General features: G+C 42.2%; 1 protein-coding gene across 1 annotated transcript in view; it reads left to right on the top strand.

Annotated features, from left to right (window-relative positions):
- Positions 1-27,409, top strand: part of disp1 (dispatched homolog 1 (Drosophila)) — a 134,261-nt gene that overhangs the window by 99,002 nt on the left and 7,850 nt on the right. The window contains 6 exon segments of the mRNA XM_028605176.1: positions 2,997-3,675; positions 19,826-19,855; positions 21,393-21,516; positions 22,439-22,566; positions 25,560-25,654; positions 26,456-26,553. Of these exon segments, the coding sequence (XP_028460977.1) occupies positions 3,038-3,675; positions 19,826-19,855; positions 21,393-21,516; positions 22,439-22,566; positions 25,560-25,654; positions 26,456-26,553 (1,113 nt within the window). The 5' untranslated portion in view covers positions 2,997-3,037.

The following is a 27,409-nucleotide window of genomic DNA, read 5'->3' as shown; positions in this document are numbered from 1 at the left end:
CAGTGAGTATTTTGTAATTTAAGCCGAAGCACATATAGGGGCTGAAACTGTAGCATAATGTGAACCTTCTGTTTTTTCTCACTCTGTTGGAACCATTTTTTCTTTTTTTTTTCTTTTTTTAGCCTCCTGATGCCGCAGTGTCTCTTGCTTTGTAATCTACACAAACACGGAAGATTTATGCCGGCTCGTATTCATGCTCCGTAAATCATATTGATCTGAGACGGCCCCCTATTTGATGTGACTGTTGTGACTCCAGTGAGAAGTCAGTGAATTAGTTCAGTTTGCCAAATGTTTGAGTGGTGGTGATTCAGTTAAGTCGTCAAAAAGCCCCTCCCTATCTGTCTAACTCTATTGGGCAGGCGTCTGTTTTGTTTCTCTTTGTTTTGCAAGACAACCTTGTAACTCTTCGGCACGGGTTGACGTTCACACGTAAATTATTTACGTGACCTCTTATTTGTAAAGCTTTTTATGTGACTTTTTTTTTCCCTTTTTTTTTTATTGAACATTGACAGATTTACAGGTCATGACCATTTCAAATGAAGGTACAACAATCCATCATACAATACAAATCAGGAATGCACATACGCAGACATACAGTTAGACAAGATGTCTTCTCCCCAAGCCGACCCATACAGCCCTACTGTTATTGTACGCAGTAGGGCTGCTCCCTCTTAGTCGAGTCATTTGGTCTATGTCAACTTAGATTTCTTTAGTCGATTAGTCATGTTTTATGCTTTTTTTCATCCTGAATGACTTATTTCCAAGAAACGTACGAGCACATCTCTGGTAAACGCAAGAATTAAAGTGGTGCTTTTGCATGACTCTTTGCGGAGAAACTCACAGATCTGTCGATTAAATCAACTAATCGATTAGTCGATGCAATTGAATGAGTGTTAGTCGACTAAGAATTTCTTCAATTGAGCACAGCCGTAGTATGCAGACAGTCCGTTGTAAATGGACCCTAGACTTTATAAAACTGAAAGGGTTCCTCTCTCAGATAGAAGCTAAGCATGAACTCCAGTACACTGCGTATCCATTGGGTGACGCTAGGGGGTTCCTCTGACACCCACTTGAATAAGATACATCTCCTAGCGCAAAAGAGTAGGATTTTAAGAAGTTTTAGCGCATTAGAAGGAATATCTGGAGGATGGTCTATATACCAAGAATACAGAATAAGGGAGAGGTGTTCAGTGCCCGTCCTATTATGTCATTTATTTCTTTATGTACATCTTCCCAACATTTGTGAATACTGTTATGTACATAGTCCAATAGACAGTGGACATGTGAACCTTCCTCAATCTTACGCTTATCGCAAAACTTTGAGAAGTCTGGGTTCATTCTGTTCCTCTTCGACGTGGTGATATGCAGTCTTACCATTAATCCTAAATGGCAGTTCCTTGGCCTTATTAGTGGTGAGACACCCAGATAAAGTAAGCCAGATGTCGTCCCAGTCTTCACTTTTGATTTCAACACTAAGGGCGCTCTCCCATTCGGATTTAATCTTTAGTTGTATTTTCTATATGACTTTTAACTCATTTTGACTTAGACTGGACACCCAAATTCCTCCAAGGGGATACATAAAGTATCTATCTATTTATAGATCTACAGTATCTGTCTAAGCTCATAGTACCGTAAATGCAAGTGAAATAAGAAATTAGGATTAAAAGATGATGAGAAAAAGGGGGTCAAGCATATTTTCCTTCTACCTCGCGGCTGCTGAAAGTCCCTCTGATCTCTGTTAAGCTTGTTTGGTAAAGTGCATATTTTGGACTCTTGAGAACAGGCATTTCATTACTTGTGTGTCAGTTTAGTGGCAAAGTGAACCCTGCCCCATCAAATACTAAACAGCAATTTACGTGGCGACAAATGTGTAGTGGAAAATGCTACTTTTGAGAAGTTTTTTTGCTGACTTTCCCCCCTGCAGTCTGTGTCCCTCTCTTCCCGCACTTGGCGCCGCTCATTCGGAATGGAAACGGCTCCCCGGCTCAATTTCTGAGGACTTATTGTCGGGGCTTTTTTTTCTGATATTGTCCAGTCTAAAAGAACAGAGGTCCATGTTGTAGTAGATTGAATCTCCAGTTGTTTATTTTACTCCTTTATATACCAGATCGCACATCTTGCCACCATTTTACCTAGGGTGTAGTCTAGTCACATCCTCACTCGGAGCCCCGTCCAACCGGGCTCTCTGTGGGAACGGGGTCAGCGGTCTCTTTCTGTCCATGCTTGATTTTAGAACTTTCTCCAATCATCATTTCTCTTTTGAGGGAACATACATGTGTTCCTGACAACAGACCAATACAGAGCTGAAAACGTAGGCTGGATCACGTATAAACCACATTTGCAACAATGTGTTTAACGGAATATTGCGCCAGTTTGGGAAATATGCTTTTACACTTTTTCTCGGCGAGTTAGATCAATATCCAATATGAAGGTGGAGCCAGAAGACCGTTCGCTTAGCATAAAGATAGGAAATGGCCTAAAGGTGAAATCCACCTACCACTGCTCTAAAGCTCATTAATTTCCTCGTTATAGCTTATCAAAAATGCACTATATGTGCAGTGATGTAGTCTCCCATTGCCGGACCTATCTCCGCAGCGCTGGAGTATGGTCTGGCTACACACCACCTACCTATTCTGGGATAGGGGAACGTGATTGACCTTTGGAAAAATGTCGCAATTATTGAACTTAAAAAAGTGTGGAAAAGTTAAACAAATCAACAGTGAAAACACCGTGAGCTGTGAAATTCCCTTCTATACTTTTCCCGTTTCAACTTCAGAACACAAGACCGAATAGTTTACTTGCGAAATGTAATCTCCAAAATAATCCCTTTTTATCGATTATTCTGTTTTTGTGATTGTTAGGAGGCGAAATCGTAATCCCATTTAAAATGATTAACTCATTTAATTGCACTGCCCTAATATAAGCTACCTATACTGTGTTGTGCTGTTAAACAGAAGCTAACACTCCTTTTCTGTTGTGTTCCCCTTCTCCCCCAGAGGAGTGACGCTGTTCCTGCCAGGCCCGCTGGGAGAGGACCATGGCCCTGAGCAACGCGTGTGGCGACCCTGTCGCCCTGAGCAACGGAGGGCACCATCCTCTCAGTGCCAACGGAAACGCCCCCCCGAACACCAGCGTGCCAGTCGGCGGCGGCCGGGACCCTTTCACCGCCGCCTCTAGTGGCGACTGCGTCCCAGCGGACGGAGACGGAGACGTTCTATTAAAGGACGCGCCGTCCAAAGAGCAGCAGAGCTCGAACGTGGTCCAGAGAACCAGCAGGCCGAGCCAAAATGGCGGCGTGGTCAAACAGAACGGCTCCCTGGGGAGCCTCCTCCCGTCCAGATCCTCCCCCGCCGGCGTGGACTCCCAGCGGCTGGCCAAACGCCACCTCTGCTCTCCTCCCGCCCTCTCCCCGTCCTCGTCCTCCCCTTCTCTCCAGCACCCGCCACTCTGCTGCCAGCACTGTCACTTCCACCCCGCCGTGTGCTGCCCCTGTGGTCAGCCGGAGTGCCCCGGCTCCATTCCCCGCCCGGGGACCCCTTCATCCTGTCCGTGCTGCCTCTCGGCCTGCACGTACTCTCAGCCCCATCCTCCTCACCCATCCTCCCCTCTCTGTCTCCATCACCACCATCAGCAGCGCTGGCAGGAGCACCTCCAGAACCAGACACCCGGAATCAGGTAAGGGTTCGAGGGAAGGCCTTTGGGATGTTAACATTCTTTTCCTAATCGATTAGTTCTCAGTTTATTCCAAAACATTACTCGGTATCCGTTTGCCAAACAGAGTGGGCTCTGTCGTAGCATTTTGATATTTCCCTGATCTGAAATGTTCAACTAACTCCGCTGTAAAATAGTTGGAGACACCACAAGTGTGTTTTGTGTCTTGTAGGACTTTTTTTGTTGTTGCCTTAGTCTGCACTCAGACAAAAACAAGCGACCCGGCAATTTCCGCAGGGTAGTGCGGCAGTGGGAGTGTCAGTGTCACTGTCACTTTCTAGAGCTTAACGTGTCCGACCGCACTTGAAGGCAGCTTCGGGCGCAGCCTAAACATACTACCCCCATTCAAAATCAATTTAAATTTTTATTTAAGTTCTTACCCACTCTTTCCAGAGGGTGTACAGTATATTTGTCTGCACCAAGAGTACAAATCTGTTGTGTGTGTGTGTGTGTGTGTGTGTGTGTGTGTGTGTGTGTGTGTGTGTGTGTGTGTGTGTGTGTGTGTGTGTGTGTGTGTGTGTGTGTGTGTGTGTGTGTGTGTGTGTGTGTGTGTGTGTTTGCTTGCTTGCTTGCTTGCTTGCGTGTGTGTGTGTGTGTGTGTGTGTGTTTGTTTGTTTGTGTGTGTGTGTGTGTGTGTGTGTGTGTGTGTGTGTGTGTGTGTGTGTGTGTGTGTGTGTGGATGATTGAGTTTGGTCAACAGAGGGTCTCTCATGGCCCTCCAGTCCCCCCATAACTTCCTCCCTTTGCCCCCATGCTCAATAACATGTCACATCCATGTTTTGGGATCACGTTATGGCCTGGAATGCAGCAGGAGGTGGTTCCGGCTGTTAGGGTCCATGATGCATACGGGCAATATTTTTGAAGAAAAGCAGGAAGGTTATTTTACCGACAGCTTTCTCCAAATAGCGGCCTGTCATGGTATGGGTTACGCCTCCATGTTGGAAGAATGACAGCAAAGGAAGGTTTGCCGCAGTCACAGACTGATGGAACTTAATAATGAGCTTTTTGCCCTGAGGGTTTGTGAGATGCAACTTGTGAGTTGGGTTATATAAATAAAAACTAACTTCACTTAATGGTTTTACTAAGTTATAGACATTTCAGGTAAGAATGTGTCTTCAGTGCTCCAAGCAGGTGTAGTGCAAGGGATTTGAGATTATACAATCCACAATGGGCCCCCGAGTCTTGTTCAAATTGACTTTAATCCGACAAACATTGGTTTTATTGACACACTATAAAAATGGCGGGAGCGCGCTTTGTAACAGTTGGAAAGCACACTTCAAACATTCTGTGCCAGGCCTGACTAGTCCTTCCAAGACTTATAGTATACTTTTTGTCTACTATAGCAGCGGTGGAAGAAGTATTCAGATCCTTTACTTAAGTAAAAGGATCTAAAAATACTCTGTTACAACTCCTGCATTGAAAATGTTACTTAAGTAAAAGTATCTAAGTATTATGAGGAGATTTTAGTATAAGTAGAAAGTGGCATGAAAAGAAAAAAACTTTACTTGAGTCTTTCCTTTTCATGCCACTTTCTACTTCTCTTCTACAAGTACCTCAAATTGGTACTTAAGTACAGTACTTGAGTGAATGTACTCAGTTACATTCCACCACTGCACCATAGGATGTGTGGTGTGTGTCTAGACTGCAAGAGATGATCGGTTTGTCGATACCGGTGCTAAAACTTTTAAACGGTGGCGGTGCCTGAACCGAAATATATATATAATATATTTATAATGTATATAATTTAAAATATAAAAAAAGAAACACAAAACGACAGTCGGCAACATTAAAGAACGGCTTGTTTATTGCTAAGGCCATATGGTCAAAATTAAATGATTGATTAATAATGTAATAACTATAACTTACAATGACTTATTTCACCATTAAATTGCTGGTAAACGACAACAACAAGCACCAGATGGGGAAATAGGGTATTTTACAATAACTTTGAATGTACCACAAGGCTGGGCGAGTTTCAAGTAAATGCACCTGTCTGTGTGGCAGCTGCAGTCAGACAGTCCCCGTTTACACCCGCTTATCCTAAACTGTCAGCATTTTAACCATTGTGTTTAATCCAGCTACTAGCTAACGGTAACGTAGGGTCCCGTGCAGCGATGATTCTGGAAAAAAAAGAAGTAATTCAGGCAACGAAATGTTTGTTTTTATTCGGTCTTGTTACTACCGTTTACGTCGGAACCGTTTCGGTACCCAACCCTACCCTTTACAAACTGCTATTAGAATGTAGCAAAAGCTTCTGAAAACAGGCAAAGCTCCTTTTTATGTGGAGATCTGGAGCAGATCCATTAGGCTACATATAGAGGCTCAACTATAGACCTATAGACCTATATTTAACATCCTTGTCACAGGATGTTGCTCTTTAAAAGTCAGTTCAGGATGAAATTAGGGCTTATTTGTATTCTCAGAGAGAAATATTTTTATTATTATTTTTTTATTAAATGAAACCATGCACTCCCGGCGACCATGCCTTCTCCAGTTGAAGCAGAATGTCAGCATTGAACTAATTTGTTGGCAAATTCCCTTTTTTTTTTTCTCCTCAAGTGATCCACATTTAGCGAGTTGGTTCTTTCCCTTTCACACCGAGACCACAGGCCTTCCACCGCATTTGAAACTGGAACCATTTAATGCCTTGCATAATCATTTGCATAATCCTATATTTACCATCTCTACAGAGGAGGGTGTATGGGCGGGGAGGGGGGGTTGTGCAGAAAGTAACTATTTACTTCTGCGTTGCTCCTTTTTATGGTAGCAGCTCGTTGTGGGGGGAATCTTGATTTGCATGAGACTCTGTTTCTTCTTTCACCGTGGAATTTTCCTCGCTGAAATGAAGTCGGATCCTCCCCCCTCATAACTTTCATTAGGGCGAGGGACGTTGTGGGTGGCGCTGAAAGCCGGGGGTTTGTGCGGCCACAGTGGGAACGTACTGTACGCCAGACCCGGTGGTGCGCACAAATGAAACCCTGGGTGGGCAGAGAGAGAGGCAGAAACGGGATTGTGATGCTGGCCTTTAGATGCATTCAACGGCATCTGTGGTTGGTTCTCCTCCCTGCTCCCAGTCACTTTCATTTTTTTTTTTCACCAGTTTTTTCTCTCACTCTATTAACACTTTCTTTTTTCATCTGTCCCTCTCTCTCTCTCTCTCTCTCTCTCTCTCTCTCTCTCTCTGTGTCCCTCCCTCCTCCGTCTCCTGTTCCACATCAGAATGGAGAGCAGATGTGGCGTGGGACGTTTGCGTCTCTAATGTTGAACCACTCTCTTATTTACCAAACAGGTCCCTCTTGTTCAGCGATGACAGGTATGAATTACAGGGCCTGGGTTGGCTCCAACACTGCATCCCCAACTCCCCCCCCCCCCCCCCCTTCCTGTACTGTGTGTGTGCGTCAGATGGTGAGATTAAACCTAGGAAACAATATACCTGTCTCAGTTGTATAGTTTAAGCCATGATCCCAGACGTTACCAAAAACCTTCAGACTTCGTCTCCCTTTTTGCTCCAGTCCTTCACCCCTGTACTATGGGCTGCTGGAGTTTAGTGGCAGTTAAATATAACACACACACACACACACACACACACACAGAAAACCAAGATACCACATATTCCTAATACCCTCGATAATTTGACGGTGTGAAGTCAGACAAGATGGTGTCAGATATCGGTTTGATCTGCTTTCGGAGCTGTGATCTGCCAGATTAGCCAAGGGATTACATCTGTGATCGCATCACAATTACATTTCACACTCGACACGCGCTGATAAGTTGTAACTTTAGCTCTTTTTGGGGGGGGAAGACCTTTTTTTTTATGTGCGTTTCACAACAGGGGATTTTTTTATGCCTCCTGTTCTCGGCTTCACAAAACATGAATCCATTCACCAAGATTAGCCCGTACTAATGCTTCTATTTTAAGACCGATCAGAAAGCCGTTTGGGTCTTACCCATTTATGAAATAAACCAAATCTTTTGGACAAAGCGAGGCACAGCGCGGCAGTTTCTCTGCCGATTCAGCCATTCACAGTTTATCTTTGTCTTTTTTTTTTCTCCCACTCTGGGTCTGTTAAAAGTATTAAGACCATGTCTGCGTCTCCGCTTTAAGATTATCTCTTGGAGCCATTTTATGTGTATTATTTAAGATCGGACGGAAACAGTGTGTCCTTGGGATGTCAGCTGTTTGGCCCGGGTCAGCTCAGTGTGTGCCAGCACGTTTAAAGGCTTCAGGTGAAAGCTTTTAAGCACTGTGGGGGAAATGGCTGGATCCCATTTCCCCTATGCTGTGGCTGCTTCTTTGAGAAAGTTGTACCAATGACTGTGTGTCAGATTTGATTGTATGTCTTTCTGTTTTACACTTGAGTATGTTAAAGGCAGGAGTGGTTGGTAAAATAAAAGTACCAACTTTTGTGGTCCACAAATGAAGGAGAAGTTAACTTTCTGTCGGTCTCTGTGCTTGACGTTTTAAGCTTTTTTGGAAGTAGGGCTGCAACTAACGTTTCTTTTTATAGTCGATTCATCTGTCGATTTATTTCCTCTATTAATTGTTTGGTCTATAAAATGTCAGAAAATGGTGATAAATGTCAATCGGCGTTTCCCAACGCCCAAGATGACGTCCTCAAATGTCTTGTCCACAACTCAAAACATATTCACTAGAAAATATTCGCGTTTACATTTAAGCAACCGGAATCCGACACATTTTTTCATGAAAAAGAACTCAAATGGATGAATTAAAGGCGCGGTGGTTGGTTAAATAAAAGTAGAAACTTTTGTTTCAGCTACAGTTTCAAGGCTTTACTTGGGGGGGCTTCACTGCTAGATGCAGCCCAGGATGAGAACTGTCACAGGAGAGAATAAGCCCAACGTTCATATGTTTTGATAAAAACTGGAAAAGTTATGGAATTTGAAAAATGAAAATTCCAGGCCCGGAAAGGTTTTGGAAACATAAAAAGACCCAGAAAGTTTTGGAAAAGTCATACAATTTTTTTTAACACAGCATAATAATAGGTCATTAATAAATGTATTTTCACGTCGTCTTAACCTCAACATTCTATTCGGGGAGCGATATTATGAATCCCACTATGAACCACATAAATCATAAGTCATTCATTTTATAGTTAAACGCCGCCTGATTGGGTCATGTCTCCTTCTCTTGAACTGAGCTGCTAACGTTACCATGGCAACTGGCAGAGTGAACATGCTGCCTCCTGTTTACCCCGGCACGCGTATGCCCGGTATACAAGAATGTTGGTTTAAACGCAGATAAGGTTTCGCCGGATGTCCCTCATTTCGGCCGGATGTCCGTCACCTTCCACTTCCTTTGTGTTGCCGTTCTAAACTCGGGTGGATTTATGAGGACTATGGTTAACTGCTCCTCAGATCTCTGCAGGGTAAATCCAGACAGCTAGCTAGACTATCTGTCCAATCTGAGTTTTCTGTTGCACGACTAAATCAACTTTTGAGCGTACACGTGTTCCACCAAAACAAGTTCCTTCCCGATGGCTGTTTTGCAGAGGCGCCGTTGCTTTGTCCGGGGCTTAGCACCACCCATGACGATTGTGACTGGTTTAAAGAAACGTCAATAAACCAGAGCATCCCGGAATGCTGTGTGGCCGAGCCAGACCCTCCTCCGCAGCACTGTGGAGTAAGGCCTGGCAATGCGAGACTCGCCCCAACACAGGCCGTGTGTAGCTTCAGGCCTCCTGAGCTTCAGCTAACCTGCTTCTACCTGCACCGCTGACCCCGCAGCAGCCAGCACACAGCTCGCTGACACTCAATCATCCGGGTTACCGTTAAGTATTTACCCTCCCCCCTGCTTTCCTGGAGCGCGGTGTTTCTGCCCTGTTCACCGATGCCTCTCCCAAACGGCTCTTGTTGTTTATGGCAACCACAAGTTTGGTTTAGATTCATGCCTTTTCAGATAGCAAGAATTCCTGTCTCTCCCTCCCTCCCGACCGACGCTGTCTCAGGAAAAGGTCAGCTTTTATTATCTTAAGCAAGTAAGAATTTTGTAGTATTTGTAGGTGTTTTGGTTGCTATGACACATGGGGGGGGGGGACTGTATAAAAACATGACAACTCCAAACTGTGGAGTGGTTCATCATGTGTAATCGAGCAACTTTTCATCCCCTGGATGGGCGCGTACATTTTTTGCCGGACCATATATGTCTGCACAGTGTTGACCTGTCTGAGCGGTGCAGTAGGTAGGCCTCTGTGGTCATTTCTTTGCTGTGTTTGCCAGAATATCAAATTCCAGATTTTCTTTTGTTGTCTTTAATTTAATTTTTTTTAAATTTGGCCTCCTTTCTTTTGTCTCCCTCGGTCTCTCGCTCTCTGTCAGACAGCTGCAAGCCTCAACCAGCAGGCGTTTGTCTGAAAGTGATCTGTGTTTCAGGGTGTCAGCTTGACAAGGCTTTGCACATTATAAAGAATAGCAACTGTTGGCGAGGCCTTCGGGTCGGGGGCAAATTGACTGGTTTCCTAATCGTCTGAACCTATGTAGATTAGTGTCATATTTTTGTTCAAGTGCAGCAATCGGTCTTTTTCATAGTTCTAGAACGTTTCTGAAACAAAGGAACTTCATCGTAAAAGAATGGGAATTTCAGTTGTCTTAAAGATGTTTTTTAAGACTAAAGGATCTGATGGTACATCACAATAGGGCTGCAACTAACTAATTCATTATTTTCATTGTCGATTTAACCCGTCAATGTTTTGGTACAAAGATACAACGAATGCCAAAAAAAATTATTATTATCTAGTTTGACAGTCAGTCATAACTGGAAAAGAACATAAATAAATTGTTCTAGGAATAAATAACAATGCCTTTTAAAAACTGTTAAAGTGCTCATATTATGCTCATTTTCCGGATCATAATTGTATTTAGAGGTTATATCAGAAAAGGTTTACATGATTTCATTTTCAAAAACCACCATATTTTTGTTGTAATGCACATTGCTGCAGCTCCTCTTTTCACCCTGTGTGTTGAGCTCTCTGTTTTAGCTACAGAGTGAGGCATCTCACTTCTGTTCCATCTTTGTTGGGAGTCAGCAGCTAGGCGAGCATTATAACGTGTGTTCCAAAGTGACCACGTTTGTCTCTGAAGTAAAGGCTGGACTACAATAGAGCTGTTTGGAGCAGTTTGTGAACAGTGTTTTCTGTTGGAGATGGTAAGTCCCTTTGGGGGGGACTTTGGGCTTTTTCACTTTGTAAACCTATAACTTGCACAAAAAAGATATATAACACAATAAAGGAAAGGGAAAAATCATAATATGAGCACTTTAAAGCTATAATGCGTAGTTTCTGTCTCCCCCCACCAATTCTAAGTAATGACAACAAAACTGTTTGTGCGTCCACATGATACACCCCTTCCGTGATCGCAAAATCAATTCTTTTTTTGCCGCTCTAAAAAACAGTCGCTGGTGGCAGCACAACACAACCTGTTGTGTTAGCAGCTGTTGTAGAGCGGCTGGGGAAAACCATCCTCAATTTCTATTATTTTTTTTTCTGTTCTCCAATAGCATGATCAGTAGGATTGGGCATCGAGAACTTTTATTTTACTTTGAAAAAGCCCGGTAAAACTGTAAATCACCATTGAACCAAAATAAAAATGTTCCTCTTATCTGTGAAATAAGCACGTGACCCGTTTCAACTCCACCCCTCAAAGATTTGGAATAGAATCGAAAGGAAGAATCCAGAATTTGAATCAGAATTGTTAAAATCCAAAACCATTCCCAAGCCTAATGATATGTGGCTAAATCATCTCTCAAATGAGAAATGTTGTCTTTGCCCCCCTTACACTCGGCTTACACAGACCTATTTGTTAAATGTTAGCTAAGTGACTCATCTTATTCGAATAAGGTGCCTTAGCTTTAAAAGGGGAACTCTAATGTGGAGGAGAAACTTCCAAGAGTGAGTGACCGTGTTCGATCGGGATCCCTGCTCCATGGCCGTTGTCTTCGTGTCCTTCTTTTTTTTTTTTTTTTTTTTTTTTTTTAGCCGGCAGTATTAACAGACGCCTGTGAGAGAAAGCCGATGGATCTTTGGTGCAGCAGCAGCTGGAACCCATTGGTTCCACCTCTGGAGGTCTTCTGAGTAACCCCGCTGTTCTCACTGGCCACACATACCCACCTAATGTCGGCCTGCTTACAGTTACACTCAACCACACAGTGTAAGGTTGGCAGGTTTTAGAAGGATTTCTGGATTTGAATGTTCTGGCCAGACACATTCATTCATCTGGAAGGGAGACTCCTGCTGGCACTCCCCACCTGTCATAGACTATAATTTGACTTGGAGTAGAATATTTGTTCTAGGGGTGGGGGGATATTTTGTTATTTCTTTCTTTTACCAATGACTCACCCACATAATTTCAGGCTATACTGTACGGTTCCACTGACGGCGACTACATCGTATCCGTTTCCAGCAAAACAGACCGAAAGCAGAAAATCCATGTTATTTACTTATTTACATTTGAAATAAATGTCTGACTGACTGACTGACATGTGATGCGCATTCTTCTTAGAAAACAATTGGTTTTTAGAAATGTCTCATGATCTATTGCCTCTAGAAGTGTATTATTCAATTTAGTTTTTCTTAAAGAAGGAAAAGAAAATCAAAATACTCAATACTTCTAGAATTGCGATAAATGAAAATCGCATTACAAATGGAATCGGCACCCATGTGTCGCGAAAGAATTGAATCGGGACAGAAGCATACCGTCCCATTTGTACTCATCACATTAATGGTAACCGTTTTAATAACATAGGATCCCAAATGAGTTTCTTGCCCTGGAACACTTAAAACACACACACACACACACACACACACACACACACACACACAATCTTGTCATGTGAAGAACTTTCGGGCGCTTTCGAACCCTAACCCAGCTGCTGCACATCCTGTGTGCTCTGCTCCGGTTTGTGAGCTTAAAAGTCCTAAAGACGAGGAGGCAAGGAGCAGCCATAATAAACATGTCACACTGACTGACAGCTTGTAACTATTGGCTACAGTGCTGAAATCCTGTATGCCTGGAATTTGTGTGCGCCCGTATTTCACCTCCAAGAATTCAGGGGAATGGCAGGTGCAGCCAAAAAAAAGGCCATGCTCACCAGTGGACACGCGCACACACACACACACGCAGACATGAAAACACAGAAGCCCTCATTTATCAACCTAACGTAGAAACCAGCACAGACATGAGCGCAGAAGTCATCTTACGACAGGCTTCTCGTGTGATTCATGAAACGTTCGTATCGCACCAATCAGAGCGTAAGAATGGTCGTAGGTTGATAAATGCAGCGGCTGGAAACGATTGTAATTTAAATATCACGCCCCGATATATTCTCGGATATATTCTAGAAGCTTATGGCTTGTCTTCATACTAACAATGTAACATCCAGATGTGGCTGATCATATACTTGGTGCCATATGCTTACTGTAGGTACACAAAGATGTAAAGAAATGCATAATAGAACATCCACATGGCAGTTACTACACTCATGCTGCCATGAAATGTCCAATGTCTCTGTCTCTCTGCTGATAATGAGAGGAGTGTGTCCCCGGCTGACCTCCATTTAAACGCTGTGTTTAAACAGCACAGGCCTGTTCCAGTGTTTATTGGGGGCCCATTAGAAATGTGATGCCCTGTGAATCACACTGCGTTAACTGCTGCAGTTCATGTACCTCAGGACGTCCACACTTGTATATCTGCGTCCTGATGCAACGTTGGGCCTTCAGATTTGGTTTCCTCTGAGAAATTTGATTTTAAGATTTCTTTTTGTTCATTTCTTTTCTGTCCCATTTTTTTTTTCCGAGGCTAGTGCGGTCCACTGTTAAAAGCCGTCCCTGTGTATTGAGTTATGGGTTTACACTGATGGATTTTATTGCTTGTTTACAGAACCGCTGCTCCTCTAATTTTCTCCTCATTCGTTTTCAGGCCTTTTTGTTAGACAACCCAAATGTTGCATGCTACTTAAAAGGCCCTATTTAGACTTTTATTGTCTGCATGTGAATATAGGCAAACTTTAAGAGTCCATATTCAAGCATTAGAAGTGTTTATTGAACTGTCTCTACTTCACAAGCTGTTAACACTGATTTAGTTTTATCACCCAACCCCCTTTTGCGTGTATTTAATATTTACGGTTATATTAATGCCATCCTACCATACACTTAGGTTCTCTTTGGGGGATTGTTAATACCCCTCTCAGTATGCTGCTTTAGCCATAAGAGCCTTTTGTATAAATATACACACACAAGCCTACTTATCAGGCACAGTGCAGTGTCTTTCTGCCTTTCCAGCGCTGGTAGTCTGGAGCTATTTCACAGCTAGGTCGAGCCTCTAATTGTGTGCAGCGTTCCAGCGAGGCACTAATCAGGCCGAGGCGGGCCCAGCAGCCTGACGGTTGACACTAATTGCTCCTGCTCCGACTTGAAGGCCTTGTTCATGAAGTATTTACCCGCCCGTCTGTTGAGAGTTAACCCCCACCCCCCAGCCCTCACCCTGAACCCCGCCGGCACACATACACTCTCCTGTACAACAACGCACACATACAGACTCGTGCACATTCATTGGCAAGTATAGTCACATTAAGTCACAACGAAGAAATATCCACCTCAACCTTTAATGTTCACTGGTTTTTATTCATTTTAAAAGAAAGATTCACAATATCACATCTACTCTGGTGTACTTTTTTGTGGGGGTAACATTTCAAACCACTTCCGTAAGACCTTGACCTTTGAAAATACCTAAAACTTGGCTGATATTATTTTTGAAAAAAGAAGGGGAATTTAAAAAGAAAAATGAGACCGAATGAATTAAGGTGGACATTTTCTGCACGCAAATAATGCGCCTGGGAGCGCCCTGGTGGCTCACCTGGTTGGGGCGTGCCAATTTGTTGAATTTAAAATAGGGTTGTGCCGATGGACTATATCATCGTGATGGCTGGCCGACATCACGATGGAGAGCCACCATCGTGATGGACTAAGTTTGTGGACACTACTGTGTGCGTGCATCAATAAGTCAGTCTGATGTCCTGTAGGTACCCGACGATGTTATGCAGGATTTATGAATGTACGTTAGCAACAGTAGGCTAGGGTGATATTGTAATGTGTGAAGTAATATTGCGCCTCTGTTCACGTGCGCTTATGTTTCTGTTTATTGAATGCGTTATTAAGTGCAAACATAACCGAGGATGTAGTTTAATCTCAGTAATGATGGTATATTAGGTTATTACTGTCGCTCTGTCGAAGGCAAATGTCCCACTGTACTGTCGTTACGCAGATCACGGACATCTAATTGACTTTACTGCAAGTAGGTCAAGTTGTAAATAACTGCCCCTACCAGCAGGGCAGCATTTACAGAGGGCATTTAAATATATGTCTGATCGTTTCTATGTTAACTGTTAGCCCATAGTAGTAGAAAAAAAAATATTTATGTAAAGAGATATAGTAAAATAAAAAGTGCTTAAAAATGCGGTTGATTTTGTGACGAGACCGAATACAACACTGCCGAGGTCTATCGACACAGCTCTGCCACGAAAGGTAGACCCACAAGTGTATATCACCGCGTTATGCCGTTGCCTTATTACTCACGGACCCTCCCCCTCTCACACACATTGGCCAACTCTGGCAGACTCATTCCCTCCTCCTTTTCCAACATAAAATAAAAAAATTGAAAGAGTCATCAAATGTGCACGCGAGTAAAATTGCAAGGTCTGAAAAAACGGTCACAAAAGGCCATTTGGTCGCAGTCTGGAGCCCTGATTGTGCAGCCCTAGTACACACACATCTTTCACTCCATACACACGTTTCTCACTCATATGCTCACATATACCAACAGCCTCTATACTCCCTTTGACGGGTTGTTTTATGTGGGTTTTGGCAGGCAGCTGCTGTCCCCTCTTCCTGGTACCGCGTACCGCCACTGAATCTTTCAGTGGTTTTGCAGTAATGGGCCGTGCCAGCCTACTTTCACCCCAGGCTGTAGCCTTTCAGAAATGTTATAAACACTTCTGCCTTCACACTTTTGTACACATCAGGTACTTTCAAGTTCACTCTTTCTTGCCTTAAAGCTCTAAATCATACATAGCTGAATATCTTAGAGTGAAATCTCAGACCACCACAAATCGCGCACACACACACACACACACACACACACACACACACACACACACACACACACACACACACACACACACACACACACACACACACAGAGCTTACCCTCACACACACTCCCCACAATAGTCCCCGACTGCCTCTCTGTTTCTCAACTCTGTCAGCAGAGTGCTGAGTGAGCGGCTGGCGGTCTGTGTTTACCTTATTAATTAGCCCAGTGATCCTGAAACACTCTCCCTCTGGTAAAATAGAATAACACTGAAAGGTTAGTCAGGGCCGGGGGAAAAAGGAAAGAAAATAAGAGAGAGGGCAGAAGCCAGGGAAAGAGAGAGAGAAGAGATAGAAAGTTGGATGTAGAGAGCAAGAGAGAGAGTCTGTATTTCAATTTTTTTAATTTTTTTTACGCGCCATGAGTAGAAGTGATCCGAGAGTTGGGGAGGAAACCTGACGCGGTGGGTTGTCATCCTGCTGAATGTAGAGCCTCTGTGATCATCCGTCAACACTACCTCTCTCTTTTGCTAACTAGGGCTACACAATATATAGTTGTTTTTTTATTTTTATCGTCGTCGCAATATCAACTGGCGCATGAACCGCATCGCGAAAGGCTGCGGCATATCTCGAAAGACACGTGTGTTTGGTTTGAAAGAAAATATCAGCAGAAAACTGCACTTTATAATGTCACTGTCATTCATTTTTAGTGGTGCCTTTTTTATATTCAATTCAATGTTCAATGTGTTCAGTAAAAGAATGTTGGAAATGATTTCCTTCCATTCGTTTTAAATTCAACAAGCAATTTGTTAGAATACTGAAAGCAGCAGAAATGCAGAACTGAGTTCACTTTAATATCTTTTATATTGTTACGGCAATATTCAACAACATTATCGTATGTTTTCCTCATATCGTGTAACCCTATTGCTAACCACCCACCACCCATCTCTGGTGTTTTCATTTACCATTTTTGAATTTATTTCCAAGGTCTGATGGTGTTCTACCCTTTGCGTCTTTCTTTGTTTAATGGACTAAAGGCATTGAGCCCTAGATAAAAGTCTCTTTTAGGAGTTGAATTCAAGAACTGAATTCATCTCCTACAATGGCTACGAAGAAGTCACCTGGGTTTTATGAGAACGGTTGTAAAGTTATTGCTATAGACTTGATGGATTCTTGATCTATTCATCTTTGTCGTTAAACATTCTGCGGCCAAATGCTTATTTCCCAGTAAACTCGTCTCTTCCATTTTTGGGCCATATATTTGGGCCAGGTCCGCAGTTCATGGCCCTACATGGAAAGCCCAGAGACAGAGACAGAGCACAGAGAAAAGAATTACATTAGCAATACAGATTTTTTTCCCCCCCTTGGCTACTAGTTCAAAGAAGGACCGGGAAATGTGGTTTTCATTAAGCATTCTTGCTTTAAACCAGGTCAAAGGTCGCTTACGGAAGAACTCAGTCATATTTTTATAAACAAGAATAATTCAATATTTGATAACATGAACAAGTCTCCTAGAATACAAAACCAGATTCTAATCAATAACATTATCAAGTAACCTTTTCATATATATATCACATATGTATCTCTAGAATAGCAACGTTTGTGTCTGTTTGCCACTTTACATCTGGATGTCCTATTAATGTGTCCAGTGAAACTTTTAAAGGGATTTACAGCTTTCCTAACCCCCACCCCCGTGGAGTAAAATTCTCACCAATAGCTCCAGTTCATTTGTGCCTCCCATTACCACTAATTATAACATTCCGCAGATTTGACTTTGACGGCAAAGCAGGCAAAAATACGACAACAACCTCTCTGGGCCCTCTGGCCAGATTGCTTAAATCACAGCACTAATGTCCTGTGTGCTAATGACCTGATTGGCTGCAGCAGAGGCCGACCTCAAAACTCACTTCCTGTTCCTCTGTGATAAATTAAGGCCACTTTTTCTATGGTGGGCATGTGAATCTGTCATGCACTGAGAAATGTACTAAACATTTTTTTTTAGCTTTTAGTCAGGGCTACATTGATGTTTTTATAATAAAGCAGACCATTTATCCGTACAAATGTCTTTTCTGGCCAAGTTTGTCCATTCTAGTAATCCAATTAATTTTTAATTAATTTAATTATTAAAATTAATGCCATCACAGTGAAGTGAAGACTCTATTCTACTTTCTCCTCTACCTTGTCAACTTAAAAACTTCCGCCATTGAAAATGCCTATAATTGAGCATCAAAGGACGGCTAGTACTATTCTATTCAATTCAATTGTATTTATAGTATCAAATCAAAGCTTTAGCAGATTTGCAATACATCACAGTATCTATTGGCTCCTTGTCACTCTCCTCCCTCTGTATTCTCTCCACATACACTAGTTCTCACATCCCCCCCCCTCCTCCCGACCCCTCTAACCCATATCATTTATCTCCTGCAGCCCCGCTGTGATCAGGTGGCCATATCTGATTCTCCCCCTTCCTCTTCTTTCCTCCTCTTCCCCTCCGCCCCATGCGTTTGCTGCTCCCGGCATACCGGATGCTTCCCCACCGCTCCCAGGAGGAGCTGACCAGAAGTCCAGATAGATCCTGAGCAGCTGAAGGCTTCATATTAGGGCTGCAGAATATGAGGAAAAATATGCAGTATGCGATAGCGTTGTTGAATAGGACGATAACGATATTACTTGCGGTAAACTGATATTAAGGTGTACTCAGTTCTGCATTTCTGCTGCTTTCAGTGTTCTGCTAAACTGCACCAAACTGCTTGTTGATTTTAAAACAAATGAAAGGAAGTTATCTCCAACATTCTTTTATTGAACAAATTGAACATTGAATTGAATATAAAAGGCACCACAAAAAAGAATGATTGTTACATTTAAATCAAGCAAAAAATTGCGTAGTGTCTTTTGCGAAGGAGGATGAAAAAAAGATATATTGTTCAGCCCTTTTTCATATGCATCTGCGTGTGTGTTGTGTGTTGGTCAAACCCCCCAGTATCAGCAGGCCACACTACAGGGATACAATCAAGCCTTGACATGAACTTTTTTGCCCACCAGCCACTGTGGCTAGTGGTTTTCCAAAAGCTACTAGCCACTCAGCATTTTCACTATCCGCTATTTTGTGGAAAATTACATTTTATTTGATAAACGTTGACTAATGTGTGCTACAATTAACTTGAAGAACCAGATTTACAACCCTTTTAAATGTAAATGAGCACCTAAATCAAGACTTCATAAAATATAACAATGCAGTCATCAAATATTAAGCTCTGCAACCAATTAAGACACATAAAAGAGTAGCTTCTTATGCTTAGGCTAGGTGGTGCAGGGGTGTGGAAGATGAGTTGAAAGTGATTTGGAGAGCGCTCGCGTGTCCTAAGCAGCTGGCCCGCGCCCTCGCTGACGGGAAGCTGAGCGCACAGACCAGATGTCCTGCTAAATAGTCCTGCTGCGAGCTCTCTCTGTACTTCTTCTACAAACCATTACCATACACAGTCTATGACCTGTACAGACCCAACTGTTGCCTCAGCCTGCCATGTCGCATGCGCGCGCTGAACGGAGCTCTGGAGGATATTTTAAGGAATCGCAGCGGCTTGCTGGTCTGATGTGCCGGACGGGCCACCGTACTCCGGCCGTGGCTAGTGAGAGTGACTGTGTTACCCGCCACTGCCGAAATCTTCTCGCATTTGGCAGGTGCTAATGTCAAGCCCTGGATACAACACATACGAAAATAAAATCTCACTAATATGTGTGTCTTTGTGTGATTGATAAGACGAGATAGAACAGGTTTCTGTGGGCTTGTAGTGCAGTTCTCATGTAGCATCATGGGTTCAGGTTCATATGTTTAAGCTGACATCCCATTCAGATTTGGTTTGGGTTCAGTCAGAAAATCACGAAGGAATTCTGAAAAAAAAAAAAAAAAGAATATGTCCACTCTTGCCCAAAAGTCTCTGCAAATCTGTTTTTTTATCGGCTGTCGCTTTTGACTTCAAAATGTAAGCCTGATTTATCTTCCTCTTTTTGTTTTTCAGCCCTCCAAGGCCCTTTCGATTCCCCAAAAGGTGAGATCTGCCAAAAACTGTTTCGCTTGTGTTGATGTTCTGGATTGGAAAACTCTCTCCTCCTCCTCATCCTCCCTTTTTATTTGTGTAATCTATCCATCAGTGCTCCCGTGGAGCTGTCATTCCTTAGTAGTGAGTCATGAGAGTTATGGATGGGAGTCATGCGTCTCTGTCTGTACCTGGCCTGTGTTAACGGGCAGCTTGGATCTCCTTATCACTATGTTCCACTGCAGTAAACTCTGCTGTCTCAAACCTAATCCAGGAGACTGTTTAATAGAGGATTACATATTTTTCAGGGCTTTCAGAAAGGTTCAGGGAGCAAAATCCCCAGTCTTATGAGTTTTGCATGGGACTCTCGGTATACACACCAACAGACCGCTACTAACACTATTTCTAATCAAGCAAATGCCTTAAACTGAGCAAAGATGGTGTAGGCTGTATCTTAACATTTTCCATTTCCTTCTTTTGTCCCCTTTTTCCTTCAACGGTAATCCTTTTCTCACCAATTTTAATGACTCCTCAGCCAAATGGCGATCGTGTGCCGTCTCATGGGTTCTACTCACTAAGTAATAGGGAATTTGCTAAATCAAAGCATAACATTTATGAATTTTGGTCATGTAGTGGCCAATCCATTTCCCACATTTCTTTGTCTTCGGTTTCTCTTTCTATATACATAATTGTAGGCGTATACTATATGGAATTAGAGGGACATTTCAGGTTTTTTTTTCCAATCTATTTTCCCATGCATTGGTGTCTAAGTGACTAAGGTGAACAAAAGTTGTTGAAATTGTCCCAGTATTGAGCGAGAACACTGTAACCAGCAGCCGTGAACCGGGATGAAATGTAGGCTAATTATTTAGGACAAATGCGCATTGTCAATTTCCCTCCACTAAAAGTGCTGTTTTCGCCACTGACAGGCTAAGATTCTTCAAAGAGTCTGAAAACATTATGGAAAGGATCCCTACAGAGATGGACCTTTCTGTTTAACCAGAAACGGCCCTTAAATTGCCATCAACATACTCCCCAGACTCCGTTTAAATAATAACAAAAATAAACAAAGCTTTTAGCATGTATAGAGCCAGCATAGATTCCACATGTAAATGGTCAAATTAAGAATTTATTTCAACCGAACCAGAGCAGGGATTGTGGAAAGTCGAACCAAGACGGCTTTTGATAGTTTTATGTTGTTTCTGGTGAGTCTGGTGGGTTTGGCGGTGGGGATTTTTCACAGTTTCATGTTAAACAAAAAAGATCTTACTCTTTATAAAAAAAAAAAAAGAATAATAATCTGGGCCTGTCAGTATGCAATTGAAAGGGGCGCACTTGCCCATTAACATTACATTGTAGCTTGTTTCTGCAGCGGTCTTGCTTAAGACTGGACCAATCTCAAAGATTGTTGAAGTCACTTAGACACAGAAACATGGGAAAATAGGGTCCAGGTTGAAAGTTACCCTTTAACATTTGTCTCAATCTCAATAACTTTGAGTAAACTGTCATCACTGTGTTGACTAACTTAACGTCTCCTCCTTGTTTCCAGCTATGCTGAGCTGATAGCTGATTGGCCAGTGGTGGTGCTGGGGGTGTGCACAGTTCTCATCGTGGTGTGTGCCCTGGTGGGCATCCTGGTGCCTGACCTGCCGGATTTCTCAGACCCACTGCTGGTGAGGACAGACCCACCGATGGTCTCCCGTTAACACAACGCTTCCAGATAACGAGCCTCCCCCAGACCTGAACACAGGGTTTTTCCTGCATAGAAAATCTGTGCCAAAATGAAAAGAATTGAGAGAAAAAATAGCACTTCAAATCCTCTCCAAATGTGTTTAAAGCAACACTAAAGAACTTTTCCCGCTTCGGTCCCCCTACAGGTTGGAAGCGGAATTGTCCCATTACATTACATTGTAATACAGATCCGCTACCAGATATGCAAACCGATCATGCTTACTGCCGTGTGTAGGGGATTTTTAAAATGTCCTCTACTGTGAGTTCTATTTACCTCGGAACTCGGTTTTTACGAGGTCAAAGTCGGAAACACGCCCCCTGACCTCGGATTTACGAGCTCGGAACTCGTACAACCTTGCAGTAGCCAGAGTTCAAAATCCAACATGGCTGCCCCCTGTATCAACAGTTGTGAAAGCTGCAGTAACATAAAGTTATAAGCACTTCTGCCTTATTTGTGTCACTAAATCAGTCGTTCACACAGGCATGTCCAACTTCTATCTGTGGACATGTTGCACGCTGTTTGCTTGCACAAAAAATGGCGTAATGTGTTGTTATCAACTGGTATTGCTGACAATAGCTAACCGGGCTATAGCTAATGGAAACAATGAAAATCCGACTTTTAAATAGAGCGCATTCAACTCGGGTATGACGTCATTCCCATTTCCGGCTTCCAAGTTGCGAGGTAAATAGAATGTGGCATAAGCATGTACGTTTCAAGTTGAATGGATAGCTACTGTATGGTGACTAAAATGGCCAACTTGCATCGTTTATACCATCACTTTGCATCAGAACTGTACAGACTGTAACTTGCTTCCATTATCTAAACTTGTTTTGCTCATCGCTGCTTTTCTTTCTTCCCAAAAGGGGTTTGAGCCACGGGGAACAGCCATTGGGCAGCGACTGGTCACATGGAACAACATGGTGAAGAACACCGGCTACAAAGCCACACTGGCCAACTACCCCTTCAAATACGCTGATGAGCAGGCCAAAAAGTAACTTCACACACATTTCTTACACTATCCACACATGCGAAATTGGCACACTTTCCTTCTCTCTTTTTTTTCTTTTTTTTTTTTTAAACCAAGAAGCTGTTTGACAGTTAAGGAAAGTACAGAATTATGAAATACAATTTCCTGTAGGGATGAACCGAGTTATTGGCCGAACACCTGTATCGGTTGATATTTGCCTTGTTGACTGCAATCGCCTATCGGCAAATAAGATGAAATTTACTGATTGCAGTGGCAGATGTATGATCTGTTGTGATGCATTAATTTAGAGCTGGCTAAATGTTGTGGTAAAAGGCTTTAAAAAAAAAAAATCTTTTTTCATTTGAAAGAAGGTTATATTATCGGTTGTTTTGTATGATTACATTTGTGCACATTTATAGGTTGGTGTAATGAAGGGCTGAATGACTTTAAAACAGTTCAGTTCTTCTTTATTCTAACGATTTCTTTGTTTCCTTGGCACAAAAGTGGAGTTGTTCTGATAGCGATACCAGTATAAGAAAAGCCTCCGATACCGCCTAAAATGCTGGTATCAGTATCGGCAAGTATGCAAGTCTATGCACCCATCAGATACCATGTAATTTAACCCAAAACAATATACTTTACAGTAGTTTATTTATGTTATATTCCCGTTATGACTGACATGGTAGATAATAAAAGAAAGTTGTATGGCATTCATGTTTTATAAAGGGATTAACCTGAGCCAGGCCATACGACAATGAGAGCAATCATATCCCATCCATACAGGGTTAGTATTATACAGCTGTTAAAAAAATAATACATTTTATTTATATATATATATATATATATATATATATATATATATATATATATATATATATATATATATATATATATATATAGGATACTGTTGACAGACATGCTGAAAAGTCTGAATCCCCTCTTGAAAGAAAAGGGGAGCATAGTAGAGATCTGTCCATCCAGGGTGATCTACTGTGTTCTGTCAGTGGGAGGCTGTCCACTAATCAAGAGCCCATCTTTGCATGTTTCTGTCTGTCTCTCTATCTGCTGTCTATCTCTGTTTCTGTCCGTCTCTGTCACTGTCTGTCTGTCTTTCTCTGTGACTGCGTGTCTCTCTGTCTGCTGTCTGTCTCTGTTTCTTTCTGTCTGTTGTCTGTCTGTCTCTGTCTGCTGTCTGTCTCTGTTTCTTTCTGTCTGTTGTCTGTCTCTCTGTCTGCTGTCTGTCTCTGTTTCTTTTTGTCTCTGTCTGTTGTAGGTCTCTCTGTCTCTGTTTCTTTCTGTCTGCTGTCGGTCTCTGTGACTGTCTGTCTCTCTATTTGCTGTCTGACTCTGTGACTGTCTGTCTCTCTGTCTGCTCTCTGTCTCTATGACTGTGCACTCTTCAGGCCAAATCACTGCTCATATCGGATTAGTTTTTCCAGCTTCTATCAATGTTAGCAGAACCAGTGTTGATGCCAATATATTTTGGCTGTATTTGCCTTTGTTTAGCCTGAATGTAGGCATCCCCAAACTAACTTTAAATTGCTGGTTTGTCTCACATTGACATCTAAATCATGATCATTGTCTCTGATGAATGACGTTGTCATTGCCGTGAGGTCACACCCCTCTGACTCAGATTCGGTATCCTTTATCCATGTTAAGAAAACCTGCAGCTCCATTCTGCTGATTAGAAAATGGGTCCTTTGAGCTGCAGTCTGAATCTTCCTCTCCGTCTCCTGCTGTGTCTGTGGCTGCCTTTGTCTTCCTTTCTGTCTCGCTCCACCCGTCTGTCTGCAGATGTAATTGTGTACTTATGTGCGTATGAGAGGCCTCTGCTGCTGTCAGCAAGCTTCCCTGCCTCATCCCCTTCGTCTGTCAACCCCTCCGTCGCTCTCTGACAGCCACCTGATTACTCTGCCTTCCTGTTTCTATCAGAGGTCGGGCCCCGCCCAAAAAAAAAACCCAAAAAAACCACATACACACGGAAAGAAGGCCTGTCTGAGCCATAATCCTCATTCGGCTGCTGGCATGTAGGCGCTGCACTACTCAGAAAAACATTGTTGCAATCGTTCTTGCAACAGAACTCCTAAACAGCAGGGCTCTGCGATATGGAGAAAATCAAATATTACCATATTCTTGACCAAACGCATCAATGGCAATATTGTAGGGTTGACAATTGGTGCTTTCACAAAAGATTTTCACAATGAGATTTCAAATAAATAATCATCAATTATGTGGATACATAGAATAAGTGGTTAAAGGCAAATAATAGAATTGCATGAACAGTCTGGTAAATTCAGAAAACTACATCACTTTATTGTAATGGAAAAGACAACACTTACCACACTTTAATATTACCATATCCAAAAACTAAGACAATATGTAGTCTCACATATCGATATAATATCGATATATTGACCACCCCTAATAAACCCACACAAAACATACATATACGCCAAAGACTTGTTGATTTATTTTGTGTCTTTTTTTGTTATTCAGTTCTGTGAGCAGATGTTGTTGTATTTATTTTCTTTTATTTCTTTTTTTTTCTGTATATGTCATGAAATGTTTTAATATTGTCTGATTAAATGTTGTTATGGACACCCAGGAAGACTAGCTGGTCGTCTAGGCGTCAGCTAATGGGGATCCTTATAATAAATACAAATACAAATTTCATTACTGCGCATCAGATCTGCTTCCTTCACTTTGCATCACGCTGCACTTTGCAGCGTTGGACACAGCAACACCCCCCTATCTTGCAACCAAATTGCTGTAAACCTTAAAGAACAAAATAAACCCAGTACAAGACTTCAGATTTGCAGCCAAATGCTTTAATCGTCAGCTCATCAAAGACTCATTGCTCCGTGATTTGAGTCGGCCGGTTAACTGAAGACTTTGGTTTTGAAATGAATTGCCATGTTGTTTTTTTCCCCAAAGTTTCCACATAGGCTGATTGAGTTAAACATACATTTAAGTAATGTAGACGCTGCTAATCTTTTTTTTTTTTTATTGTTTTGTAGTCACCAAGAGCCCAGGTGGTCCGATGACCACTTTGATCGAGACAAACGGCAAGCAGAGTGGGACTTCAGTAAAGAGTTCTTCTGTGATGTGCCAGGTAAGATTGGGAATGCAGAAATGACACCAATCCAATTTAGACCAGATGATGAAGACTACCAAAAAGCTCTCTTGCCTCAGTACAACACATTATAAATGATAAACACTGGTATGATGAGAAATATGTAGATCATACTATTTACTCTTTTAATGGGGATTTATTTTGAGTGGAATTCAAATTAGAAGTACCCAAATAGGCTCAAGTATAGCTGCATCGCTTTTGCATTAGAAAGAGCTTTTATTTTCAGCCTCAATATCTTTGTTAGTCAGATGGTAGACTTATCTTTCTTATATTTCCTAACATGTTTTAATAAAGTTCATCTTGATATACTTTATAAATATATACACGCACATATTTACTAAGGCAAATTTGAAAACCTTGTATTGAGCTATTTACCTCGGTCAGACGAAATCGCCATGTCTCTGTTTAAATATTTGTAAAACCCACAGACAGACATAAAGGGTGACCAATAGCATTGATTTGTGAAAGAAAATTAAAAAGACTACATTCCTTTTAAATTATTATTATTTCTTTGCAATACACACTTTGCAACACATCTATATTACTTCATTCATATTTTATTCGTTTATACTTTAACTCTTTATCTTAATTTGCAATATTTGTTTCTTTTGTCTTAGATTCAGACTTTATTTTTTACAGGCTTTTACTTACTATTTACTAGTTATGTATTGAGTATAGTCGGAGGTGTCTGAGGCCTAAGATTTTCGACTAGTTCTGTTATGGTTGTGCACGTGACAAATAAAGAACCTTGAACCTTAAAAGTAAACCTTTTCATTGCAGGTGACCGTTATTCTAGACTGGTGTTCACATCAGCTGATGGGAAGAACCTGTGGAGTATTCAGGCCATCAAATCCATGTGCAATCTGGACAACACAAAGGTCTGTATAAAGAACGGCACAATCCTCAAGACTGGAAATGATGAAATTAATATTGACATTAATTTAGTCAGATGCTTTTTGGCTCTTGTGGGTGGGTGGGGGGGTGCACTTCAATGTCCATTGGCAAAAAATCCAAATGAAATAGCAGCGCTTTCAAGCCGGAGAGCCAAGTTCACTTTGCGGCAAAAACTAAATACTTTCACCCAGGAAACTTTTGTTCCTCGGGAGTGTTTTAACCACGATCTTTTTCCTAAACGTAACTAGTTGTTTGGTGCCTAAACTTAACTGTTGCCGCTGTTGTCGCCGCATGACGCATACCTTTTCTGGCTAAACTCCACTACCACGGCCCCTGAGAGGACCGTCATCTGGCGGTGCCTGTAGCTGGCTCGCAGTCACTTATTGGCGGCTAAACAACCGCCGCTGGTAGACGGCGTCCCGGAGCTCTGTAGCGGCTAAATAGAACCAGCAACTGCCGCTCTGATTTTATCGTTCTATGTGTTCACGTTACAGCGCTTTACTTAGTTTAAAATACTTCTGTTATAGGTATATAATAGCCTATGGTCTATTGGTGAAGTAGCGTTGATCATTTTGAGGGGGGGAGGATACATTTAGTCCCCACCAGGGATACAAATTATTCAGCAGAGGGAGGGATATTTAGACCAGAAAGGGGGAGATCCCACGCATCCCACCGGAAAATCGCACCCTGGTCGTACGGACTAATAGTCTGTTGGAAATCGTTTAATTCTTTTTCTGTACTGTATTCAAAGATCTGTGTTTTTAAAGGAGCCATGCTCTTAATTTCATTGCGTCATGCTTTACAAATTTCCATGTTTTCCAGAATGACAAGAAACGGATT

This window comes from Perca flavescens, chromosome 18 (genome assembly GCF_004354835.1).
Source record: "Perca flavescens isolate YP-PL-M2 chromosome 18, PFLA_1.0, whole genome shotgun sequence".
Classification (NCBI taxonomy): Eukaryota; Metazoa; Chordata; class Actinopteri; order Perciformes; family Percidae; genus Perca; species Perca flavescens.
The sequence above is the reverse complement of the archived record's forward strand: the minus strand, read 5'-3'. Positions and strand labels throughout refer to the sequence as shown.